This window comes from Cladophialophora psammophila, assembly GCF_000585535.1.
Source record: "Cladophialophora psammophila CBS 110553 chromosome Unknown aczJe-supercont1.19, whole genome shotgun sequence".
NCBI lineage: Eukaryota > Fungi > Ascomycota > Eurotiomycetes > Chaetothyriales > Herpotrichiellaceae > Cladophialophora > Cladophialophora psammophila.
Window position 1 is genome coordinate 61990 of NW_006912940.1, and position 20860 is coordinate 82849.

The 20860-nt window shown below is 52.2% G+C and overlaps 8 protein-coding genes across 8 annotated transcripts; 5 read left to right on the forward strand and 3 right to left on the reverse strand.

The window, feature by feature from the left end:
- Positions 1–390: 390 nt before the first annotated feature.
- A1O5_10170 (uncharacterized protein) lies at positions 391–944 on the forward strand (the record flags this gene model as incomplete). The annotated part of the gene is made up of 2 exons (XM_007750748.1): positions 391–667; positions 715–944. The coding sequence occupies 2 exons, from the start codon at positions 391–393 to the stop codon at positions 942–944; spliced, it is 507 nt and encodes a 168-aa protein (XP_007748938.1).
- A 2664-nt stretch (positions 945–3608) lies between these two features.
- A1O5_10171 (uncharacterized protein) lies at positions 3609–5461 on the forward strand (the record flags this gene model as incomplete). Its single annotated transcript, XM_007750749.1, has 5 exons — positions 3609–3812; positions 3898–4228; positions 4279–4750; positions 4806–5130; positions 5186–5461. The coding sequence occupies 5 exons, from the start codon at positions 3609–3611 to the stop codon at positions 5459–5461; spliced, it is 1608 nt and encodes a 535-aa protein (XP_007748939.1).
- A 907-nt stretch (positions 5462–6368) lies between these two features.
- A1O5_10172 (uncharacterized protein) lies at positions 6369–7986 on the reverse strand (the record flags this gene model as incomplete). Its single annotated transcript, XM_007750750.1, has 2 exons — positions 6369–7679; positions 7738–7986. The coding sequence occupies 2 exons, from the start codon at positions 7984–7986 to the stop codon at positions 6369–6371; spliced, it is 1560 nt and encodes a 519-aa protein (XP_007748940.1).
- Positions 7987–9328: 1342 nt separating this feature from the next.
- A1O5_10173 (uncharacterized protein) lies at positions 9329–11437 on the reverse strand (the record flags this gene model as incomplete). Its single annotated transcript, XM_007750751.1, has 1 exon — positions 9329–11437. One exon carries the CDS (start codon positions 11435–11437, stop codon positions 9329–9331), a length of 2109 nt encoding a protein of 702 aa, XP_007748941.1.
- A 670-nt stretch (positions 11438–12107) lies between these two features.
- A1O5_10174 (uncharacterized protein) lies at positions 12108–12426 on the forward strand (the record flags this gene model as incomplete). Its single annotated transcript, XM_007750752.1, has 2 exons — positions 12108–12237; positions 12308–12426. 2 exons carry the CDS (start codon positions 12108–12110, stop codon positions 12424–12426), a joined length of 249 nt encoding a protein of 82 aa, XP_007748942.1.
- A 365-nt stretch (positions 12427–12791) lies between these two features.
- On the reverse strand, positions 12792–15524 carry A1O5_10175 (uncharacterized protein; the record flags this gene model as incomplete). The annotated part of the gene is made up of 1 exon (XM_007750753.1): positions 12792–15524. The coding sequence occupies one exon, from the start codon at positions 15522–15524 to the stop codon at positions 12792–12794; it is 2733 nt and encodes a 910-aa protein (XP_007748943.1).
- Positions 15525–16787: 1263 nt separating this feature from the next.
- Positions 16788–17543, forward strand: A1O5_10176 (uncharacterized protein). The gene has a single exon (XM_007750754.1). The coding sequence runs from the start codon at positions 17225–17227 to the stop codon at positions 17501–17503; it is 279 nt and encodes a 92-aa protein (XP_007748944.1). The 5' UTR covers positions 16788–17224; the 3' UTR covers positions 17504–17543.
- Positions 17544–18702: 1159 nt separating this feature from the next.
- On the forward strand, positions 18703–20658 carry A1O5_10177 (uncharacterized protein; the record flags this gene model as incomplete). The annotated part of the gene is made up of 1 exon (XM_007750755.1): positions 18703–20658. The coding sequence occupies one exon, from the start codon at positions 18703–18705 to the stop codon at positions 20656–20658; it is 1956 nt and encodes a 651-aa protein (XP_007748945.1).
- Positions 20659–20860: the final 202 nt, after the last annotated feature.

Below are 20860 nucleotides of genomic sequence, written 5' to 3' on the forward strand. Positions count from 1 at the left end.
TTCTAAGATCTATATCGCCAATAAGCACTATAATTATGGGTCAGAATAAGATTAAACGAATCGGGATAGTATGTTAACCCAATCGGTCTCATGTAAGTACAGCCGTATTTAAAGCGCATGAAACCACCCTAGTATTTTGCTCTCCTCTATTATGTTGGGGGCTTCAGCTCGTTCTTCGTGTCGTAAAATTGAATGAAGTTATTTTTAGGTTTTGGCGTCCAGACTTAAATAGCTCGTTACATATAAAGGGATCTTGCCATCTCGAAAGCGGTGGATACTTAAAATTCCACACTCCAGTTAATACACTATTAGGCTTCACTCATCGTTGCCTCAGACATCAATTGCACAAAAGAGTCACGTATTCTCCTCGGAAAACAAAGAACCATTAATATGCACGGCCACGACGATGGCTACGGGCAGGAGCATGATGGGACTGGAGGAGATGAGGGCTATGACTACCAAGATCCCCAAGGTCATGACCTTCAGGGTATGGGTGGCGAGATGGAACAAGATGGTGATATGGCATCATTGATTCAGATGATGGTCAAGTTGATTATGGAACCACAACCTGGACCTTCACATGTTCCAAAGCCACAACATGCTCATTCGAGATTTGCACAAGATCCTCATCATTCCGCCTCAATGCAGCTCCTCGACAAAATTGCTTGTGAGTATTTCCTCCAGCTGTGGGCTTTGTGTTAATGATAATTATAGCGGAACCTATCCATGAGTCCCACGTAGAAAGCATGGTCCATGTTGGGCTTCTGTTGCTTGCTCGAATGGCTAAAAGAATTGGTATGACTGCAGGCCATGAGGCTCAAGAGGAGGGCGAGGGCGAAAGCCTTGGCCACGACCAAGGCCACGACCAAGGCCACGACCAAGGCCACGACCAAGGCCACGACCAAGGCCACGACCAAGACCAAGGCGAAGGCGATGAGTGCTAGGCAGTGGGACAAGGAGACTAAAGCAAAAATCGCCAACCACCAGTCCGAAACCATGTTCGAGCGGTACGGAGTACAATTCAACCTAACGGTAGTACTGTTAACGAGGTTTTGTCCTGGATATAATCCAAATAGATGCGTATTAAGGGATTGGACCAATTAATATAACAATTTGCTGAAGTGCTTGTACTCGTCACGTTATCGACGCCCCACACAATGTTGTGGGAAAACTAGGTCTCGGCTATAGCGTCATGCTGCCCGTTGATGGCGGGCAGAAACAAGAACAGGAAGCAATAGCACGAGGGTGCGACGGGGCTGCGAGGGGCAGACTCGAGGAGCAGAATTCGTGGCAGGGCGAATGATGGGTTCCGAGATACAGACGAATCTCGTTGCCCTCGACCAGGTACCGAGGGTGGGCGCCATTTTGTACCCTTAACATCTGGCCCGAGAGTGGGTAAGTAGCCCGAAAATGGTCGTGTCGAGCACGCCAAAGATGAGATGCTGGTCGTCGAGGATGAGAGGACCGGGGCGAGAGTTGCAGACTGAGCAGGACCGTCACGTCGAGAGTGAGCAGTGCTGATGAGGGTGAGATGAGCCGGCGTGACAGGAGGCCGGTGAGCTGGTGGCTAATGCTGCTGAGGCGCCAACCCACGCTAAGGATGCCTTATAAAGGCGGCGCGCTCAACGTGATTTCCATTTGCCACGAACCTGACATCCCCGAACAAAAGACTCTAACTGTTGCCTTCGAGTCCATCTGCATTTTATAATCGTACTCGTGATTTGGTTAGCGACGAGCGTGGTAACCTTTGTCACCACTTCTTTACGTTGTGACTTGTGTCGAAGCGCCACTGAGGTAGTGTATTCCTGTGTATCTGATTTACTTCGGGATCAGGGACATTTGCTTAGTACAACTACACAATCTGAGGTGGCCAAACTAAGCTATGAATTTGACGCCGAACGAAGCGGCGAGGACGCGGGAATTCTTGCACCACAGTCCTGGAAGAGATTCACCGTCAGGGACGCTCCGAGCGGGTCAGGACCAAGAAGGAAGAAACAAGTGAAAATACGAAGTTGAGCCTAACATTGAGAGAAGTGCGAACGATGACTAAGTGTCCGCTTCTCAGGATAGATCTAGTCTTCTGATTGAGGGACAAGGAGCCTCCACCGTCAAAGAAGCCAATACTCTACCAGAAATGAAGGCCGATTCGGTCTCAGCAACGAAACCTCTCACATGGAAGCTAAGGGAGACAACGAAGCACGCGGCTGTGTGATCCGGTGTAACTTGCATGACAGGCGGCTACTTGTGGCATGTTTTAAGACATGCCACAGGACGGGGAGAAGGCAAACATCAGTGTGGAAGGACTCAGGCACATGAGACGCCTAGCATTGTGCCCAACTGAGACGAAGGCGGACTTTCGCCCCTGCGCTCTGTGCAGCTACAGCATCCTAATCATCTCAAGGGAGCCGACCGCGACTTCAGGTCAGTCCACAAATTTGGCTGACATTTGATGCGCGCATCGAGAATCTGGGTATACCCATTTCTAATCATTCGGGTTGCGAGCTGAGTTTTCGCTATGGATCTCTTATCGAGACCTATAGTCGGCATGGTCTGCAGATGCCCACAAAGCTGGAAGTTTACAATCAATAGGGTCTTTTTGTCTCCGGAAAGTCGCAGCAAGGCTAAATGCATGTCGCCACGTGGTCGTCGCTTGGGCTCTCGTCTTTGCCTCGCCTTCCTTCGTTCACGGCCCTTCGGCCATTGAATGGTTGGGAGATGGCATCTGCCAGAATAAATAATGGCAAGCCGCGTCGACATAGCCGTCGTTCTACACGGCACGTCCTTCGTAGGCTACTCAGGGGCATGCGACCAGAGCGATAGCCGAAGCTGCTTCTGCCAATTTGAAGATTAGCCACTTCTTTCCCCCAAGATTCGATACAAGGTCCGTCTTCAGGCTAAATTCAACCTCAACGTTTCCATGGACCTCACGGTTCCAGGTCATTCTAACTCCATGCATTTCCGCGCGGGGGAACGAGTTTTGTGGAGCGAGACTAGTGTTATACTGGGCATTGACCGCCGACCGGGCGAATTCCCCATTACCCCAGATTGCACGAGTCCGACTCACGTGTCAATGCCTATTTGCTTCGGTTTCTACCAAGGTCAGGTCATGACAAGTGCTGAGATACCTCACAGAGCTTCATCCTTTCGTCCTTCTATATTACGGACAAGTTATCATACCACCTTGTGACCCTTTTAGCCACATCCCAGCCGCCTGGCTTTTACCCAAACTCAACGCCGTGGGAGACGCCACAAGTTCTCTACTCTCCTAACCGGCCCATCCCGTCTATCCCCGAACGCGAAGCGGCGTCTCGACGGTCAAAGAACTTTTGATTGATGGCGCATTTCCTCGAGCACCGTGAATCATGCCGTGAATGTGCTTTAGCCTAAATACCGTCCGCAAGTATATCCTAGGCTGTTGCAATTAACCCCCATACTTGAACGGAGACTCTCCGGACGCGGCAGTTCGAAATGTGGGGAGATCGTCGACTGGCTGTCTTGAATGCTTCATATGTATTCATAAAGAACGTGATTGATTCACTAAGCAAACGACAGTCTTCTAGTTCTCACATCCCCTTGCAAGGTTGTCAGGAGCACTCATCGAAGCAAGCATGGCACCCCAGGAGAACCAAATTGTTGTCGGCACAAAGCGAGGAGACACAACTATCAACGTCCAGAAACTTTTGGAAAAGCCATGGTACAAATACAAGCACCTCAGAAAGCTCTATGGATGGCTCTGCGTCGTGCTCATCGTACAGGCCACGAATGGTCTTGACGGCTCGATCATGAATGGCATGCAGACTTTGACATATTGGGTATGTTTCTTCCGAGAAGCGTTCGTCATCGTTGCAAAGCGGAACTTCTGTCCAATTCAGCCTGGCAATGCTGATGATGAGGCAGCAATCCTATTTCCACCATCCGACGGGTGCTCAGCTTGGCATCTTCAATGGTACCCAGGGTCTCGGCGGTGTCGTTTCGCAGTTCTTTCTGTGGTGGCTGGTCGAGAAGATTGGTCGCAAGCTGATCATCATATCTGGAGCCGTCATAATCATCATCGGCGTCTTTCTGCAATCCTTCGCACGAGGAATTGCCATGTTTGCCGTGGCTCGCTGTGTCATTGGGCTCGGCCTCAGCTTCGAATACACGGCCGCGCCTATGCTTGTCTCAGAGCTTTCGCATCCAACTCACCGTGCCCAGTTGTCGACGTTACTCAACACTTTGTATTACTTTGGTGAGAGCATCGCAGGTCAATGGTCGGTCATCTGCTAACACGATTCCCAGGTGCCGCTATTGCTGCTTGGGTCACATTGGGAACCCTTTCCATTGAGAGCGACTGGAGCTGGCGCAGCGTCTCATTGATTCAGATGTTCCCCTCCTTGATCTCTGTCAGCCTTACCTGGTTCGTACCCGAGAGCCCCCGCTGGCTCTGTTCTCGCGGCCGAAACGAAGAAGCATTCAAGACTCTTGTTGACTGGCACTGCGGTGGCAACGAGGCCGATCCACTTGCTACTTTCGAGTACAATGAGATCGTGCAGACCCTCGCTTTCGAGAAGGAGAATGGTAGCAGAAGCTGGCTCGACCTCGTCCGTACGCCCGGTAACCGCCACCGTACGTGGATCGTCGTGAGCTGCTCGATTCTTAGCCAGGCCACCGGACAAACCATTATCGGCTATTACCTCGTCTTGATTCTGACCGGAATCGGCATCACCAATCCCCGCCACCAGTCTATCATCAATGGTTGCTTGACAATGTGGTAAGTCTCAGGTTCTTGGATTTGGGGGATGGATGAGGTACTAAAACATCTGCAGGAACATGGGATGGGCATTCTGGGGCGCATACGTGATTGACAAATTCGGCCGTCGGCCCATGCTTTTGACCTCCCTCAGCGGCATGCTCCTTTGCGGATTCTTACCGTGGACGATCTGCAGCGCGTTATACGTCCAGGATGGAGTCACGAATGCCGGTCCCGCAGTCATCGCATTCATCTTCATCTTCAACGCCTTCTATGCCACGACTTGGAATGGTATCTTGACTGGATACACCGTCGAAGTTATGAGCTACGATATCCGACCGAAGCTTATCTGCACGCAGAACTTGCTTGTTCAAGCGACCATCACCGGATTCAACTACTTGGTAAGTTTCATCAGACGGCATCTCATGCCTGAAGTGGACTAACATTTGTCAACAGAACCCCGTGGCCTTGAAGAACATCGGCTGGAAATACTACCTAATAATAAACATCATTATCCTCATCGCTCTGGTGGTAGTGTACTTCACGTACCCTGAGACCTCTAAGATCACGCTCGAGGAAGTCAGCGTCATCTTTGACGGCAAGAACGCGGTGAAGAACGATATCCTCCAAAAACAGGCGATCAATGCTGGTGACGAGGACGCTGTGGGAAGGGACGACAAGAAGGGCGCTGTGGAGATTATTGAGCGTGAGCACATAGAAGTGAAAGAGTAAGGGAGTGATGAAGTGGGCTTCGGAAGGAGACTGCTCTCCCAAAAGGGCCTGCAATGAAGGAAGGGGATCATCGACTTCTCTTCCCCTTTGGATGAAGGTCAATCTGCAGCAGCAGAAGCTTACGGCCGAGTCCTGGAGTGCCTCCATAGAGCGGTACGACACCCATAATGACCATGTGATCAGCTTCACTCATAAACGCTTCTTCGATAGGATGTGCATTTATTAATGGTCCTTGGCATCGGTCAGAAAAGCGGATACAGGTACAAGTTTGATGATTGCAGCGGATGGGCGTCAAGACATCATGTTGAAGCATGATACGGAAAGACAAGCCGTGCCTCTCGTAGCGACTGGGTGCTTGATAAGGACGAAGCGGGCCGCTGTTCTCAGTTGAGGTAACGGTATGAACACGACAGGGAGAACCACCGTTTCAAAGCAAAGGAAAATCGATACTTGAATGAAGGGCGCCCACAATCCGGCCGGGATTGATATCTTTTCAAATGGACCTGTGCAACGACACCCCGCCTGGCCGGTGGTGGAGGTACTTGTACTTTTCGCACAGGCCCGGTCACTCCCTGACCTCGAAGGATCGAGAAGGATTGGGTTCCCGAGGGCGAAAGGAGGAAGTTGAGAGCACATGAAAGTCGACATACGGCGTTCTCGGTCCAGATGTCACCCCCAAAAGAGAGTGGGTTAAGCTGGTTTCTGAAAGAGATAGTATTACCATCAGTTTGTAGAGGAGAGGGAAAGATGGAACAAGGAGTTTGGGTGCTTATCAAGCTAGTCTTGGATAGGCCTAGTTCGTCATGTGATAAGTATGTCTAATGAAATGACTTTTTCATCCCCCCAACGTCCCCTTCAGAGTTTTATCATGAAGTCTAAAATCGCTCCCTTCATTCCCTGGACTCCACTATCGATGGAAGTGTCTCCTCTCCAACCATCTAAATGGGACATACGTGACAGCCGTGAATGAGAATGCCAACTCAAATCCAATATCTCCACCATACCCGATCCCAATCAGCTTGCCAATAGGACCGATATACCAGACCTGAGCCATTCCCATCGCAGCACCTAGCACACCGCAAAGGAATGCACCCAAGACAGCAATGCTAGGAGGTAGCTGTTTCGGCTGATCGTAATACTCTGGAACATAGCCCGAGAACCCGCGCTTGAAGAGGAAGTGTTCTGGCAGAGCAATACCTTCGTAGATAGCGAGCCAATACCCGATCACCAGCATGAAGTTCTCCAGCACAGATTCGAAATGGTCATAGCCTGGGATCGCAATGGCACAGTAGATGACCGTTCCAACGAGCGTCCAAAGGAATCGTGGGACTCTCTGCGCGTAGTGTGTGAGAATCTGCAAAGAAAACGTGAGTGAGTAGATGTTCGGGACGTTGTTGGCGAGAGTCGCCAGAGCTAGGACAACAAGACAGAATTCTCCGAAGCCACCTAACCGCGGAACGAGGACCTGATGTAAGAGGCCACCAACGGCGTTCTTTGCGTAGGCGTCTGCATACGCCTGGTTCGAGGGGATTGCGGTCGCAATGGCCACACCGAGCATCTGAGTGAAGCATAACGGGAATAAGAGACCAATGAAGACATAGACGAAGACTTTGGTCCGTGGCGTGTTGACGGGTTGATAGCATGTGTAGTCGCTGGCATAGGAGGCCCAGCCTGTGGCAAATCCGAAGATCGAAGCAGCAAAAGACAAGACGGACCCTGCCTCGCCTTCGCCACTACCCATAGGGATATTGACGAAGTCACCTCGGTGAGCAAACACACCTAACGTGATGAGGAAAATGATGAAGCAAGGGATCCAGGAGACCATCTCATAGAAGTGCACGACCTTATAGCCGAACAGGGTGATCAAGAAGGTTCCTGCCGCAAGGACGATAATAGCTGCCGCTGACGGGAAGTTATCATTGACTGCTCGGAGGAATTGGGCGCCGACGATGACGTTAACGGAAGACCAGCCAAGACAAGCCAGGGAGTTGAAGATGGCGATGATCTTCACTCCGTAATACCCAAACCAGAAGCGGCCGAGGATTATCTGGCGCATGCCGAATCGAGGACCAAATGTCGAGAAGAAGCAGACAGGCAAAATCCCCAGGATATTGATGAAGAGAATAGTGAGCACCGAGTCGACGAAGCCCAAAGCAAAAACGGGCACAGCGAGGACGCCAATGGCGAAGGAAGAAACGACCATGTTGGCGGCAAGCCACTGTGTTGGGCGTCAGCAACGAGATTCCATAGTAAAAGCCACCCGGTGGGTTACATACCATGGTGCCGACTTTGAAAACACTCTTATCCGTCCGTTCATCTTCAGGCACTCGCTCAATACCTCGCTGTTCAATATTGAACCGTCCTGCCAGACGTTGTAACTTTGCATAGGCCGAGTCCCCGATGACAAATGATTCCCCATGGACAGCGCCTGAGGCGTCCGGAGGGACCACTGAGTGGTGTTTGTCGCCCGATGAGACGGGATACTGGTATTCGACATCGTAGCCGTTCTTCTCGTACGAAGTCATCTTGCCGGAGTCCAGGCCTTGTATTTACAGTCGACGAGATGCGAGATAGTAGGATTGGAGGGTATGCCGAAGGTCAACGGGCGAGGAGATGAAGAGGGAAGATCCGAAGCATCAAAGCACTTGAGAAGACGATGGGGACATGAAGTAATATAGCATCCCATATCGGCAATTACCACGATTGATTGAGATGGAGGGCGCCGTCACTCTGGGCGCCCAGACGCCGTCTAGGCCGCTGGCATTGCTTCCACGATTGTGTGCCTGGGTGGTGCCCCACTGTTCGATCTTCAAGATAAGGGTCTTGGTGCTTCGAATGCTCGCAGTCGCACCGACCTGATTCAACCGATTCGGTCGGGGCCGACGCTGGTCTGGACATGATTGCTTCACCACCAAGATATCCTCGAGCGCTGATCATCTTAGTTTTGTTCTGCTGGGGGCGCCTTGGTCTTCTTCATACCTGTGTAGATAGGGGAGTGAACGTTTCTTTCTTTCGGGGCCACACTCTGACTCGCGTGGATGGCCGGAGATCGCCTTCACCTGGAGCAAACCAGAGCTGTTATATCGGACAGTTTGCCGCGTATATTGCCCATATTGAGGACTCGACAAGCGTGGGGAAGCTTGAAGCGATAGAGCTCGGGGCAGATTGAGACCAGCGGGGACGAGCTTCTGGAAGGAGAGCACTAAGCATGCATCTCGACTCCTTGGCGGAGCTTGAGAAAGATAAGCAGCTGTGGCAGCTGAGCTCGCCATCCAATGACGATGCCTTCAGTCACTCCTGTTGGTCATGCCTGATTGGCCTTCGCCGCTGGCCGGGGTGTCTCTCCTTGAGCCAGAGCTCATCGAGACCATCTCTCGCTTCTCCGATCTTTCTTCTGCGTAGCTGAATCCAGTTTTGGCTGTGGTGGCTGGAACTGGTTGCTGAAGCTGCCACGCACTTGACGTAAATACAGCCGAGGCCCGCTCGAAGATCAAATCGAATGGGCGAAGAAGGCTGAAACCGCCATGTGGCAGCCCGGGGACGGCCATGGGCCATGAGCCATGAGGGTACCTACTCGGAAGGTATGAGTTCGCACAACCTTTGTAATACTCGGACCGCATTGCTTTCGTACTTGTACGTCGTACAAGGGCATGTGGCTCATATCGCGTGGCAGAATAAGGTGCTTCATAGCATTCCAAGTTCTAATCTAACAACATGGCAACAATTTTCCGTAAATCATCTGGGATATCTATATGTCGAAAAAGAAAATAAAAAGAGAAAAAAGGAAAAAGAAACATCAGACGCTGACTCAACCATTCGCCGTGACCGTCAAAGGTAACCCTGCACCCTGAACACTTCCAAAATCGCTCACATGCCTCCCCCAAGTGACTCCATGCCCGCGAGCTCGTTCCCCTGCACATTGTTGAAGTTGTAAGGAAAATCCACTATCCCATCCAGCATCCAATTCAACGGATCAAAGACGTCATAGCTCGCCTGGCCAAAGTCCATGCCCACATCGTCAACCATGCCAGTGGGCATTCCAGCCATGCCCGGCACGATGGTAGAGTTGGGCAGCATGGGATCATTCATTGCAGGCTTCGAGCCCATGCTTGATGACGGGATGACGATTTGATTGTCAGGTTGCTCAAGGGTAGGGTTGCGTTGCCTCACTGTTAATCGGTCAGAATCATCCTCACACGAAATGGGACCATCGCGGATACCATCAGAAGGTTTCCCGCCACGGAAATGGAAGTTCTGCCGCCACTGCCAAACAGAGTCAAACACCACAGACATGGACATCCGGCACTTGACCTTGAGCTGCAAACTGTCGTCGGGGACACCTTCGCCAATGTTGTTACGGTTCGGCTCTGCACGCACCCTTCCGCTCTTCCAAACCTGGGCTAGCACTTCCGACAGCCGCTCTGCAAGGTCATTCTCCACCACACTCATGTTTCTCAGTGCCCACACCGTTCTCGAGAGGAGTTCAGATGCTCCTTTGGCATCCAGCTCGTGTTCACCCAGGAAATTGTGCATCAGTTTGAGGAGGGAGAACCCTGCCCCGAGCATCATGTGGAATATGTAGTTTGTCGCATGCGACAGCGACAGACCATGGGAGTAGCTTGAAGGCAGGTTGACGCTGACATTGGACTCTAAGCTGAGACATGTCTCGAGGAAATCAGTCGTGGCATAGTACAGCTTTAGCATGTCGGTCCGATATGAAGGCAGTGACGGCGGCGAGAAGAAGGCACTCAATCTCATGTGCAGATCAGCCGCCTTGAGGTATACCTTTGTGATTGGCGACGTGTCCTTGCGTAACTTGTCTTCAAGCTCCTCCAACTCGTGTGCGAGAAAAGAAACGTACGTGGGCCGCTCCGTATCAGCCGCGAGCCCGACGGGATCGTGTGGATTCATGTAGAGCGTCCTTGAGACCTTGTCGACGAATTTTTCAATCAGCAACCGATTGAAGATGGGGGCCGGGAGTTCGTAGTTGGGATTCGTCTCAATCGGTTTTGGTCCGAGGGTCCAATCGTAGATGCTCAGAGGGGGCTGCCCATATGCGGTGCATATTCTCTGGGCGACAATATTGCACACGCTCCAAACCACAACCCGATCCTGCAGTTCCACTTCTCTCAGTTCGACTCGGAATTTCGAGAAGTCTTGAGCGTGAGTTGGACGGTGCAGACCAATCTGTAGGGCTATCTGCATCATCATCCCACAGAGCATGAAGGTTGGGTCTGTCGACGTGCTGCTGGTAGGTAGAGGCCAAGCACACAGTAAGATGAGAGCCTTGACAATGTGATAATTTTGAGGGACCTCGGCGACGGTTGACCAAACAAGCCGCATGACGGGTCCAGTGAGAGATCCATATAGGTCGGGCTCGGGCGTATAGTGTCGAGCGCCCACAGAAATGATAGTCCAAAACAGCAAAGGGGACCTGGCGTAGTATTCATCCGGAGTTCTGTCAGGGTTGAGGAAAGGGAGAAATGGATGATGGAAGGTGAAGAAGCGCTGGAAGAGCTCCTGGGCCCGGTCGATGGTCAAAGTCACCTCTTCCAACCGCTTGAAGATTGGCCTTCCTGGGCCGCCACCTCGTAGGTCGAGTAGTCCCGCAGCAGCGGCATCTGAAGTAAAGGTCCCGTCTCCGGAGGGCGATGGCTGCAGATTTGCATTGCCATTTGTATGAGACCCATTCGCCACATCCGTGGTCTGCTGTTGTGCCGCCACTTGTTTTCGCAGCTCAATGATCTCGCGCTCCATTTCTGCATTTCGTGATCTCTTGCCAATCCTCTTGAAACTGTCCTCAATTTTGCATTCAAGATTGAGTCGCTTGCAGCGGGTGCATGTCTGAAAGGGCTCCTGGACAACATCGCATCGTAGCTGCAAGAGCACATTGTTAGCAGAGACACGTCCAGGGAGAGGAGAAAGATGGCGGCTGCAGAGCGCGACAGCGACAAGGTGACTCGACGCACAGTCCATGAGGGGCAGCTGGCGGAATCAATGGCGGTCGCGGTGACGCCTGGGTGAAAAAGAGGATTCTGCGGCAGGAATCTCTGGGAATGCGTATACAACTCGGTTCCGTCAAAGCTCACCTTCTGCTGTCGACATTCATTGCAAGCTCTTTTCACGGGCCTCCGCCTGCCATCCCGTGTGTGTTCGTCACCATTGTGGTCGGGTGATTCGAGGCTCGCTGGGGAACTGTCGAAGCCCGCGACGGAGGCATTCCTCTTGTGACTTTGGGTCGGACTGGTGTACGCGGTACCAGGACCATCGCCTGGGCTCGCGGCAGATGTAGAAGCCAGGTTGAAATCGTCGCCAATTTCAAGGCCGATGAGGGTTTGGATTGGGATTGTCCACCCTGCGGTCGCCATCCGATATCGCAATTGGTTTTGCTAAGAGATAAGATAAGATGGAGGGTGCTCAGGACTGCTGGCACCCCTAGGCTAGCTGGCTGTCAATAGAGTTGGAGGCGAGGGAATCGGGAAGTGGAATAATCAGAAAGTGTGCCGGGTGGGCACTTATTATTGGCCACCACCACAGGCTTTCGTCCCGAGAGCGAGAGCGTCATCAGATACCCCGAGACACCCTTCTCATGGCACTCTGTAGAGCCCAGGACCAGGACCAGGACCGCCCCCAAAAAAAAATTCCAATGGCAAGTGATGGGAAGAAGAAAGAGCTGTTAAAGGCCCCATTGGAGAAATCACAGCAGCTATGTCCCAAGGCGTCGGCGTCCAGGAACACCCTCTTCTTCGCCCAACCACAGGCTCACGACCAGCGCGGTAAGAATATTATTATGAGTCATTTAATCGGCGAATAATATATGCTCGATGGCTGACCAGCGGCTCACAGTAACCGTTTTCGACTCCAGCATTACATCTGAACCGTTTCTCGACTCGGTTGTCCTTGAAACCCTCAGGAAACGACAGCAGATGGAAGGCGAGGCAGAGGCGTCAGGCAGCACAGCATGACAAGAGGAAGCATATATCGAAAATCAATTGCTAAATCGCCATTCATCTGGGTCGGCCGTGCTTTCTAATTGTACAGCTCGTCACTTCATCCATATCATTAATCGTCAAGACATCAAGTCGTGCCATAAGTCTTTGGCATCCCAAGTCGAGTAATCAATCAACACGCTGCAGAAAGATCCTCCCAAGCGCCCGACGAAAAGGAAATCCAAAGCCGCCAGGGCCCGGATAGTACAGTTGAGCATGATGATGTCGTTAAAACCCTGAAGTGTCGGAGAGATAGTTGCTCATCAGCACCGTCTAGACGTCAGACAGGCAACACCTAAGTGCTCGATGGTGCCGCGTTGATGTGCCACCCAAGACCTGTGTCAGATGTCCCGTGAAAGGCTGGTATTGCTGGCTGGAAACCTCGAATCTCCTTGCGAAATAACGTTGGCTCCAATGCTGCGTCGAAGATCGGCCCTTCTTCTTTCTCTTCTCTCATCCTCTTTCCGCTGTTTGGCATGCATGATCCTTTCTTGAATGTCCTTGATGCCAACAAGGGGAATGTGGAACCGTAGCCCGCTGCCTGACAACTTGTGTAGTTTGCGACTAGCTCGAAATTTGGCAAGACTCGAATGGCTGGATTGTTTGACGATACCTCTCTTCTGCCGGCGCCGTTCCGATATCCGTCTGACCAGGGACACTGGACCCGTTATAATCGTCCTCTCCTGCGGCAATCCCAGAGAATTGTTCACAATTCCTTGATCCAGGGACCGCTCTTGAGGCTGTGATGCAGGACGAGCTTTATCGATGTCGTCCCAGAATGCACGAGGCCGCCAGAATGGATGCAAACTTCCGTCAAGATCCTGATCAGCCTTACGATTCCGGGCGTTCTTGAGACTCAAGTTTCGAGAAATGGAGCTCATCAACGATTCTGAGCGTTGCCGAGGCCAGCCCGGTCGCTTGAGAGAGTCGGTCCGATCAATCCCTAGTTGTTTCTTCACTTCCTCCTCGCCAGGAGTGGGTGGAATCAGCTTGAATTGCGGCGGCTCCGGTGGGTGTCGAGGGTTGCGCAAGGGTGAATCGACTTCGATTTCTGGCAGGTGCTGCTTTTGTACCTCCTGGACCGCTTTCGACTCCGCAACAGGAAATGGCTCGATCAGCTGCACGGAATAGTTGTTGTGGGGGAAGTAGTTGATCGCCCTTGCTTCGTTGATCTCAGGGGAGCCAGATTGAAAAGAGGGCTGTGAGAAGGGCGTATCAAAAATGGACGGTGGCCGGAGAGCAGCCCATTCCTTTGTTCCAGGCATCACCAGTCCCAGTGGATTTGATACCCCTTCACCTTCACCTGCAGGAACGCCGAGACCCCCTGAAAGCATGGAGACTTGAGGGTTGGCAGGGCCCGAAGACCTGCCAAATCTTTGATTTCCAGCCGCTCGGTCCGAGTATTGTATCCCATCTACAGAATCCCAATCTCTCAGACTGTGGACAAGTCGTTCCGTTTCCATTCTATCCAAGGTCTTGCGCAAGTCTTTCTCAGCTTGTTGCCTGCGTACATGCACATGCTCAGATGTGATGGAATTGGCGCGGGACGTGGTTCTGGATGTGGGCGCCGAGAGTGAGGAGCTCCGTGGAGGTATTAGAGGCGCCTGGTATTGCTCTCTACCGCGATCCGCAGACTCGGAAAACGCCCTTTTATGTTGCCAGGAGGAGGGTGGGTTCTCAGAAGCTTTGCGAGAGTGAGAACGTCCAGAACTGTTCGAAAGCGACTGCCTCTGGCTACTGTTGGCCGCAGAGCTCAAGGAGGAGCTCCTCTCTGGAATAACAGCTACCCTAATCACTTCAGTTTTTGGAAGGACAGCGCTTGAGGCCAAGCTATACGACCTCGAAATCTCCGAGCCGAAACTCCAACGATGTTGATTGCTCAACCTTGCCTTCTTATGAACGAGACGATGGGGGGAGCCTGAAGCGGAATGTGTGGAGTTCCTGTTCGAAGTCGGCAAGGGCGAGCTCACTGAACGCAGAGATTCATGCTTGCTGACATGGCGCAACGTCGTCTTCCGTCGAGGCAAAGAGTTCTGTTCAACGACATATGCTTCAACGGTCGAAGTGGTGGATATGCCAGAGAAACGTCGATTATCTTCGATATCCGCTTGTTGGTCCTCGATTGACTCATCCTCGGTCGGCACAGAATTGTTCCAACCGATGATGTTTGCAAATTTCTCTGTTGATGCCGATGGATCATGGCTCTGCGCCTCCAGAAGCCTTTCTCGCAGGCTCTTGTCCCGCTTCAAGTTATGCTGACCAATACTGTGGCGCACAGAATGGGGCGACTCCACATTGTTAGACAAAGAGACTTGAAGAGGGTCAAGATGTATCCGAATCTCCTCTCCGATTGGGTTTGCGTCGCCGCTCAATCCCGTGGTCTGGTGTTGAGGAACTCCCCCACGTTCCTCGTGGGTCTCGATATGAATTACCTGGAATTGATCGACGAAAGGTTCCGGGGATTGACTAACGGCAGGACGTTCTCCGTAGAGCTCTATCAAAGGTGATCTAGACAGAGGGCTCTCTCGCAGGCGATGGGCAGCGACCCCAAACTTGTCAACGGAACTCAACGGCCATTTGAACCCATTGTCCTGGCGCGGCGTATAGCGCTCAGATTCACCCTCTGACGTGAAGTCCTCATGGGCAGTCTTGAAGGATTCTGCGTGTGTGGAAGCGATTGAGGGCTGGGGACCCAAAAATGGGCGCCGGAGTGTCCCGTAACGCTCACGGGGAGGAGTGTTATCAGGGGTTGGCGGACTGTTCTGGTTTATCGGCGTCACCAAGCTCGATCTAAACACAGCGGTGTCCGAAGATGGGGTAAGTTGCTCCGGAGCAGGCGGGTTGGTCTCACTGTTCGCACCAGGTGGTGTAGGAGGGAGATTTGGCGAAGTAGGTAAGACCGTAGACACGGAGTGATAAGAGTGTTCTTCCGGTCGATGTTCACCAACTTCTTGGGCAGAGATGCGATAAAGAGTTCGAAGGTTAGTCGACCCGGCTTTGGAACCGTTCCGAAAGGGTAGAGACTTTGAGGCCGATGGAGAAGATGGACCTGGGGGATCCCTAGCTGGGCCCATTATGGTATATTCGGTGGTCCTCCCCATCGGAGCTCCGAATTATGGCATTGAAAGAGATTCAATAGGCCCTCCTCTTCATTGCGACAGACGACCACGGGAGCAGCGAAGAATGAGATTGTACTCAACACATAGGGAGATGTCTCGTTCGATCGCAGGGGTGATTTGAGAGCGAAAACAGGTGGCGGCGAGGTTGGCGGAGTGCGTGAGGCGTGGCGAATCGTTGAATGCGTGACGCGAAGTGTGACAGATCCAAAGACAGTCCGCAGCTGGTGGTGCGCAGGTGTTGAAACAGTCTGCCGTCGGGGTTCGGAGGGTCTCAAAGATACTTCTGGCGCCCGTCAACTGACTCTAGTGTCGATAATTATCCTCTACAGCTCCTAGGTAGATAGGGTATCGGGATATTAAGACTCTCTGGTTCGAAGAGCGGAGTCGTAGATACGCAGTTAGGGAGCAGTCGAGGTCGGTGACAGGAGCATTGACAAGCGCCTGACGGCGATGGATTCCGAGCACGGGGACGAGTGACCTCGAGCACGAAGGAAGGGACAAGGAGATGCGCAACGACCTCTTCGGACACACAAAGGGTAAGTATGCAATATATATTCGGATATCGAGGCTTTGGGAATCGGAGGACGGATGTTGGACTTGAGAACAGCGATGCGAAACTTGAAGTGAGAGGACGGAACTACGATGACAAGGATCTGGCTCGCTGGCTCGGGTTCTGGGGGAGAGAAACGAGAAACTGGGCGAATCGCAGCTAGCCCACCAGCCAGCAGTTTAGGCAGCTCAGCCGAATCCACGCGGGAACTACGAGGTACCTTGGAGGTCCTTCGGTAGGGGCTCAAATAACTCACGTAATAACTCACATAACCTCCTTGAGCTTTCCTGTGATGCTCTGATCCCTTGCGACTCTCCCCCAAGCTCCTGTCAGCACCTGATCATCTACGAGGTATCAGGGGGTGAAATACTGAATGCCCTTCACACTTACCCCGGTGATCAATGCGTGATCTCCCTCGCATCCCTGTCTGTCACTCGTCACATTCCCAAGGTCCTGCGCAGCTCTCGGCTTCCCCTTCAGCCCCAATGGGGCCAAAAACCAAACAATCAGCATACCGCAAACCTCCATGGTATGTTGAGCACACGACTCTTCCGTCAGATTGATCACCGCAATCCTCTTCGTCCACCAGCCAAGTAGGTAAGTCAATTTTCCTCCCCTGCGCCTCTTGGCCTCTCAAAAACTCCCTGCTCCTCCCCATTCATAATGTCCATGGTTATACATGCTCAATCACAATCATGGTATCCATAAGAGATATCGCATGTCTCCGCCTTTCGTTCGTATTCGCTCTTTCCTTATGTCAACGAGTCCTCGCATCCCCTGTCCCTCAAGTAATCCAGCCCGATACTGGTCCTCTCTCCTTTTTTGAACTTGTGCAGAAAACCTTCCACCGCATAGTCGAAGTTGGATTTCTCCAGGGCATTCTGACTTCGCTGTTGATCTTGGGATGTCTGGTTTGCCTTCTCGTGGGTGTTCTTAGCGGGTTGGCCGCCTATCTTCGGCGTCATGACACGAAGTTGTGGGAACAACATGACGAGATCAATACCTCCCAAGGCGAAAAGGATGAAGAAGAGGAGCCGGCCTCGCCTTCAGTCGAAAGGCGTCTGAACAGACCTGACATCGAACACACCTACAAGTTGCAGTCCCGATGTCAAAGCCGAATCTCCCGGTATCTTGCCAGCAACCCTTCAATACCTATCACAAAGCTCAATATCCATGCCTCACCGCGTCGACCATCAAATACAACTGGTGCTTTATCTGCACCGTCTTGGCCCTCTTCGCGAACCCCAACACGAACCCCTGTAACGCCAGTCCGCTCCGCCCTCTTCAAATCACCACCCTCGTCGAGGCAGTCATCACGCGGCCGGACTCTTCTATTCGGATCAACGAGAGTAAGCACGAGCTGGACTTCTTCCCCATCTCCTAAATCCGTGCACTGGGCAGATGAGATTGAGGTGACGGCGGTGGAGGTGAGCCTTCAAGAGACAGACTGTCCTTAACCGAGGGCCAGACTGGTCCTCAAATCGAAAGAAAACCCATCCGACAGAGTGACATCAATGAAATTGGAAGTGATACGGGTTAAATCGTATTGGGTGCCTAGGCAGTCAAACACCGCGGGCTTTTCCACGTTGGGGAACCCATCCACCACCCAACGTGAATCTGGGTCGGGACTGTTTCACATGTGCTGGAATTTTTCATTGAGAAGGAATTTAGGGTTTATTGGCATCAGGATCTGTTCCTATTCATGAGCAGATGGTACATGACTAGTTCTCTTGTCCTCGGCGGCCAGACTTGCTCGGACCAGCGCGGCAGGTGGCCACTAAAAGTCTACCAGTATAATCAACGCTGGAAGGCATTGTGCTTCTGGGGAGAAATGCAGATGAGATTACGTCCTCGTTGATTCTCACACAGTGTCAATCCCAAGTTCACATTCGCTGAAGAGCAGATGGGGGTGGTCTGCTCAGACACTGGCTGGTGCAAGTACGAGTACTATATCACTTTGGCCCTCGATAGTAACAAACGCCACAGCCTCATCAGGCCACCCCCTTGTCGATGGTGCGTTGTTTATTCTGACAGAACGTTTTGGGAAAACTGACAATGGAGAAAACCATGTAGCTCTGGTGAAGTTCGCCTGTCTTTTGTCCGATTCGTCTTAGCTCTCTATATCTATCTATACACGGCTAGCTTGAATAACTAGGGAAAACTCCGTTGTGCACGACGTGGCGAGACTATCTCAGTCGTGCTAGGATAATCCGCCATGAATGATCCCCGATGAGAATTCGCAGGGGCTTCAATGCGAGGGAACTTCTCTCTTCTCTAGCATCAGACTCGCGAGCGTACCAATACCGACCACTGCCTTCACCCACATCTATCCGCTTACTCGAAGTCCATCCACCTTCCCTTTTCCCCGAAAGCAGCGGGAACATAGCAGTCTCACTGCGCTCGTTTCCCGTCGATGTCGCGCCTCCCTTCCACGCTCTCTCTTACACATGGGGCTATCCGTTGATACCAGAGTCACGGCCCTCACGCAGTAGCAACTGGCGTCGCCTGGCGTTCTTGCAGCGCGTACAGGCGAGAGCTCCCCGTCTGCTGGATCCGGAGGGCCACGCTGGTCTTGGTACTGGGATGCCGTCTCCAGCTTCACCATCCCTGCATCTGCCAGTGCTGCGCACAAGAATCACGGAAAACACTCCGTGCTTCCCTGTGAAATGTGAGGGTCGCAATATCCGCGTCACGGCGAATTTGTACGATGCTCTAGCCGTATTGGGTCGCCGGAATCCCAATGAAGGGGACAATTCTCCTTCAGAAAGGAAATTCATCTGGGTGGACGCCCTGTGCATCGACCAATCTTCTCTCGTGGAGCGAAATCAGCAAGTCAATTTAATGGCGGACATCTTTAAGGCGGCGCAAGGCGTGGTTGTGTGGCTCGGAGAAGAGGACGAGTTCACCCAGGACGCGTGTACGGTCATGGAAAGTATTGCAGCTGTTCCAAGGGAGAAGTGGTCCAATGTGCCATACACGGGCTTCTACGACGGGGACGGCGCCTGCTATCACGATCTCGGGATTGAGCCGCTGAGCTATCAGAACTGGCTGGGTCTAATCGCATTCATGAATCGCCCCTGGTTTTCGAGATGCTGGGTGGTCCAGGAGCTGGCACTCGCGAGGAAGGCCATTGTCATCTGTGGGAGTCGGTTGCTGCAATGGGAGCAATTGGCCACAACGATTGAATTCGTCCGCGCAACGAAATGGTATCACCACTTGTCCACGGAGAAGATGCGGCATATCCGTGAACTAAACCGAAGTCCAGGGGCGTATCAGAAACTTCTGGCAAGCAACACCAGATTTGGGCTTGAGCCCGTGTATCTCAATAACACACGGAACGCGCTGCAGTCATATTCCCAGAGAGACAAAACTGGGGGCCCGTCGCTGAGGATGCTCGTGGACACTCATAGGTATACCAGCGCGACTGATCCTAGAGACAAGGTCTATGCTTTCCTCAGTCTGTCGAATAGATCTCAGTCACCCTCGTCCAAGCCCGATCAGATCAAGCCAGACTATCAGACTCCAGTCCGCCAGGTGTACACAGAAGCTGCATGCACTCTGATCGAGGGCTCCCAGACCCTGTACATGTTGTCACATGTGCAAGATCGATCATCGACCAAGGTCAAAGGACTTCCCTCTTGGGTCCCTGACTATTCTGTCGCACTGTCGCCGTATCCGCTCGAGTTTCGAGGAAAATGCAACTGGTCGGCCTGCGGTAATCTGAAATGGACGCCACCAGGTGACGAAACAATGCTTCGCAGAGGCCTCTTGCCAGTACAAGGCTTCCACGTCGATACCATTGCAGAAAGGGCCACCATGCCGCACGAAACCACGGATGCTGGAGAGCCATGGGCCACTATCGTGGATCTCGTCTTCCAACTCCCAAATCCTTACCGCACGCCTTCACTCGGGGGGGCTCCGATCTCACGCCTCGACGTCCTCTGGCGCACGCTTACCACAAACACATACTCTCGGCAACATCCAGCCCCTTCTGAGTGTGGAGCGTTGTTCATCGACTACATTCTCAACCTGCAGATACGACACCGTTTGACCCCTTGGTCGTCACATGAAACCGATTTTCAACCACATCAAACACCCGTCTCGACTCTTACCAACCCCGATTGGCATGGTCTGTTGGCGTCCGAGCCCGAAACTTCTCCGTATAATCTCTCTTTCTACCGCGATCGATTGACCGCATTGGTAGAGAACATGTTGTCCAGCGACTCATACTCCCCACTTGACCTTGCTCAGTTGCATCATGACATTGAGCACGGATCCGGAAGATCGCGACGGCTGTTCCGAACGAAGAATATGATGCTTCTAGGAACTGGTTCCCGGTCTCTTCAGGTTGGTGATGAGGTTTGGATTCTGGCAGGTGGTAAGGTGCCATACATTCTTCGACCTGTCCAGAATAGGATGGATGGTGAACGCCCGGCCGACAGGACGCATCGTCTGGTGGGCGAGGCGTATGTTCATGGTCTGATGCACGGTGATCCACACCGTTTCCGTCAAGACTTAGTGTCGACGGTCTTGGTTTGAAGTCCCTCGTTTCATAATCCTTAGTCTTCGCAAATGGAATCAACAGAAGGGAAGATTCTGCAAATATGGAAGGCACATATCACATCTGGATACCCCACAGACGAGGACTGTTTGGGTTTGTACAATTAGCCCTGATTGAGGAAGTTAGCATGAACCCGTATTATGACGAACCAGATACGAAAATGTGCAACATTATACATCA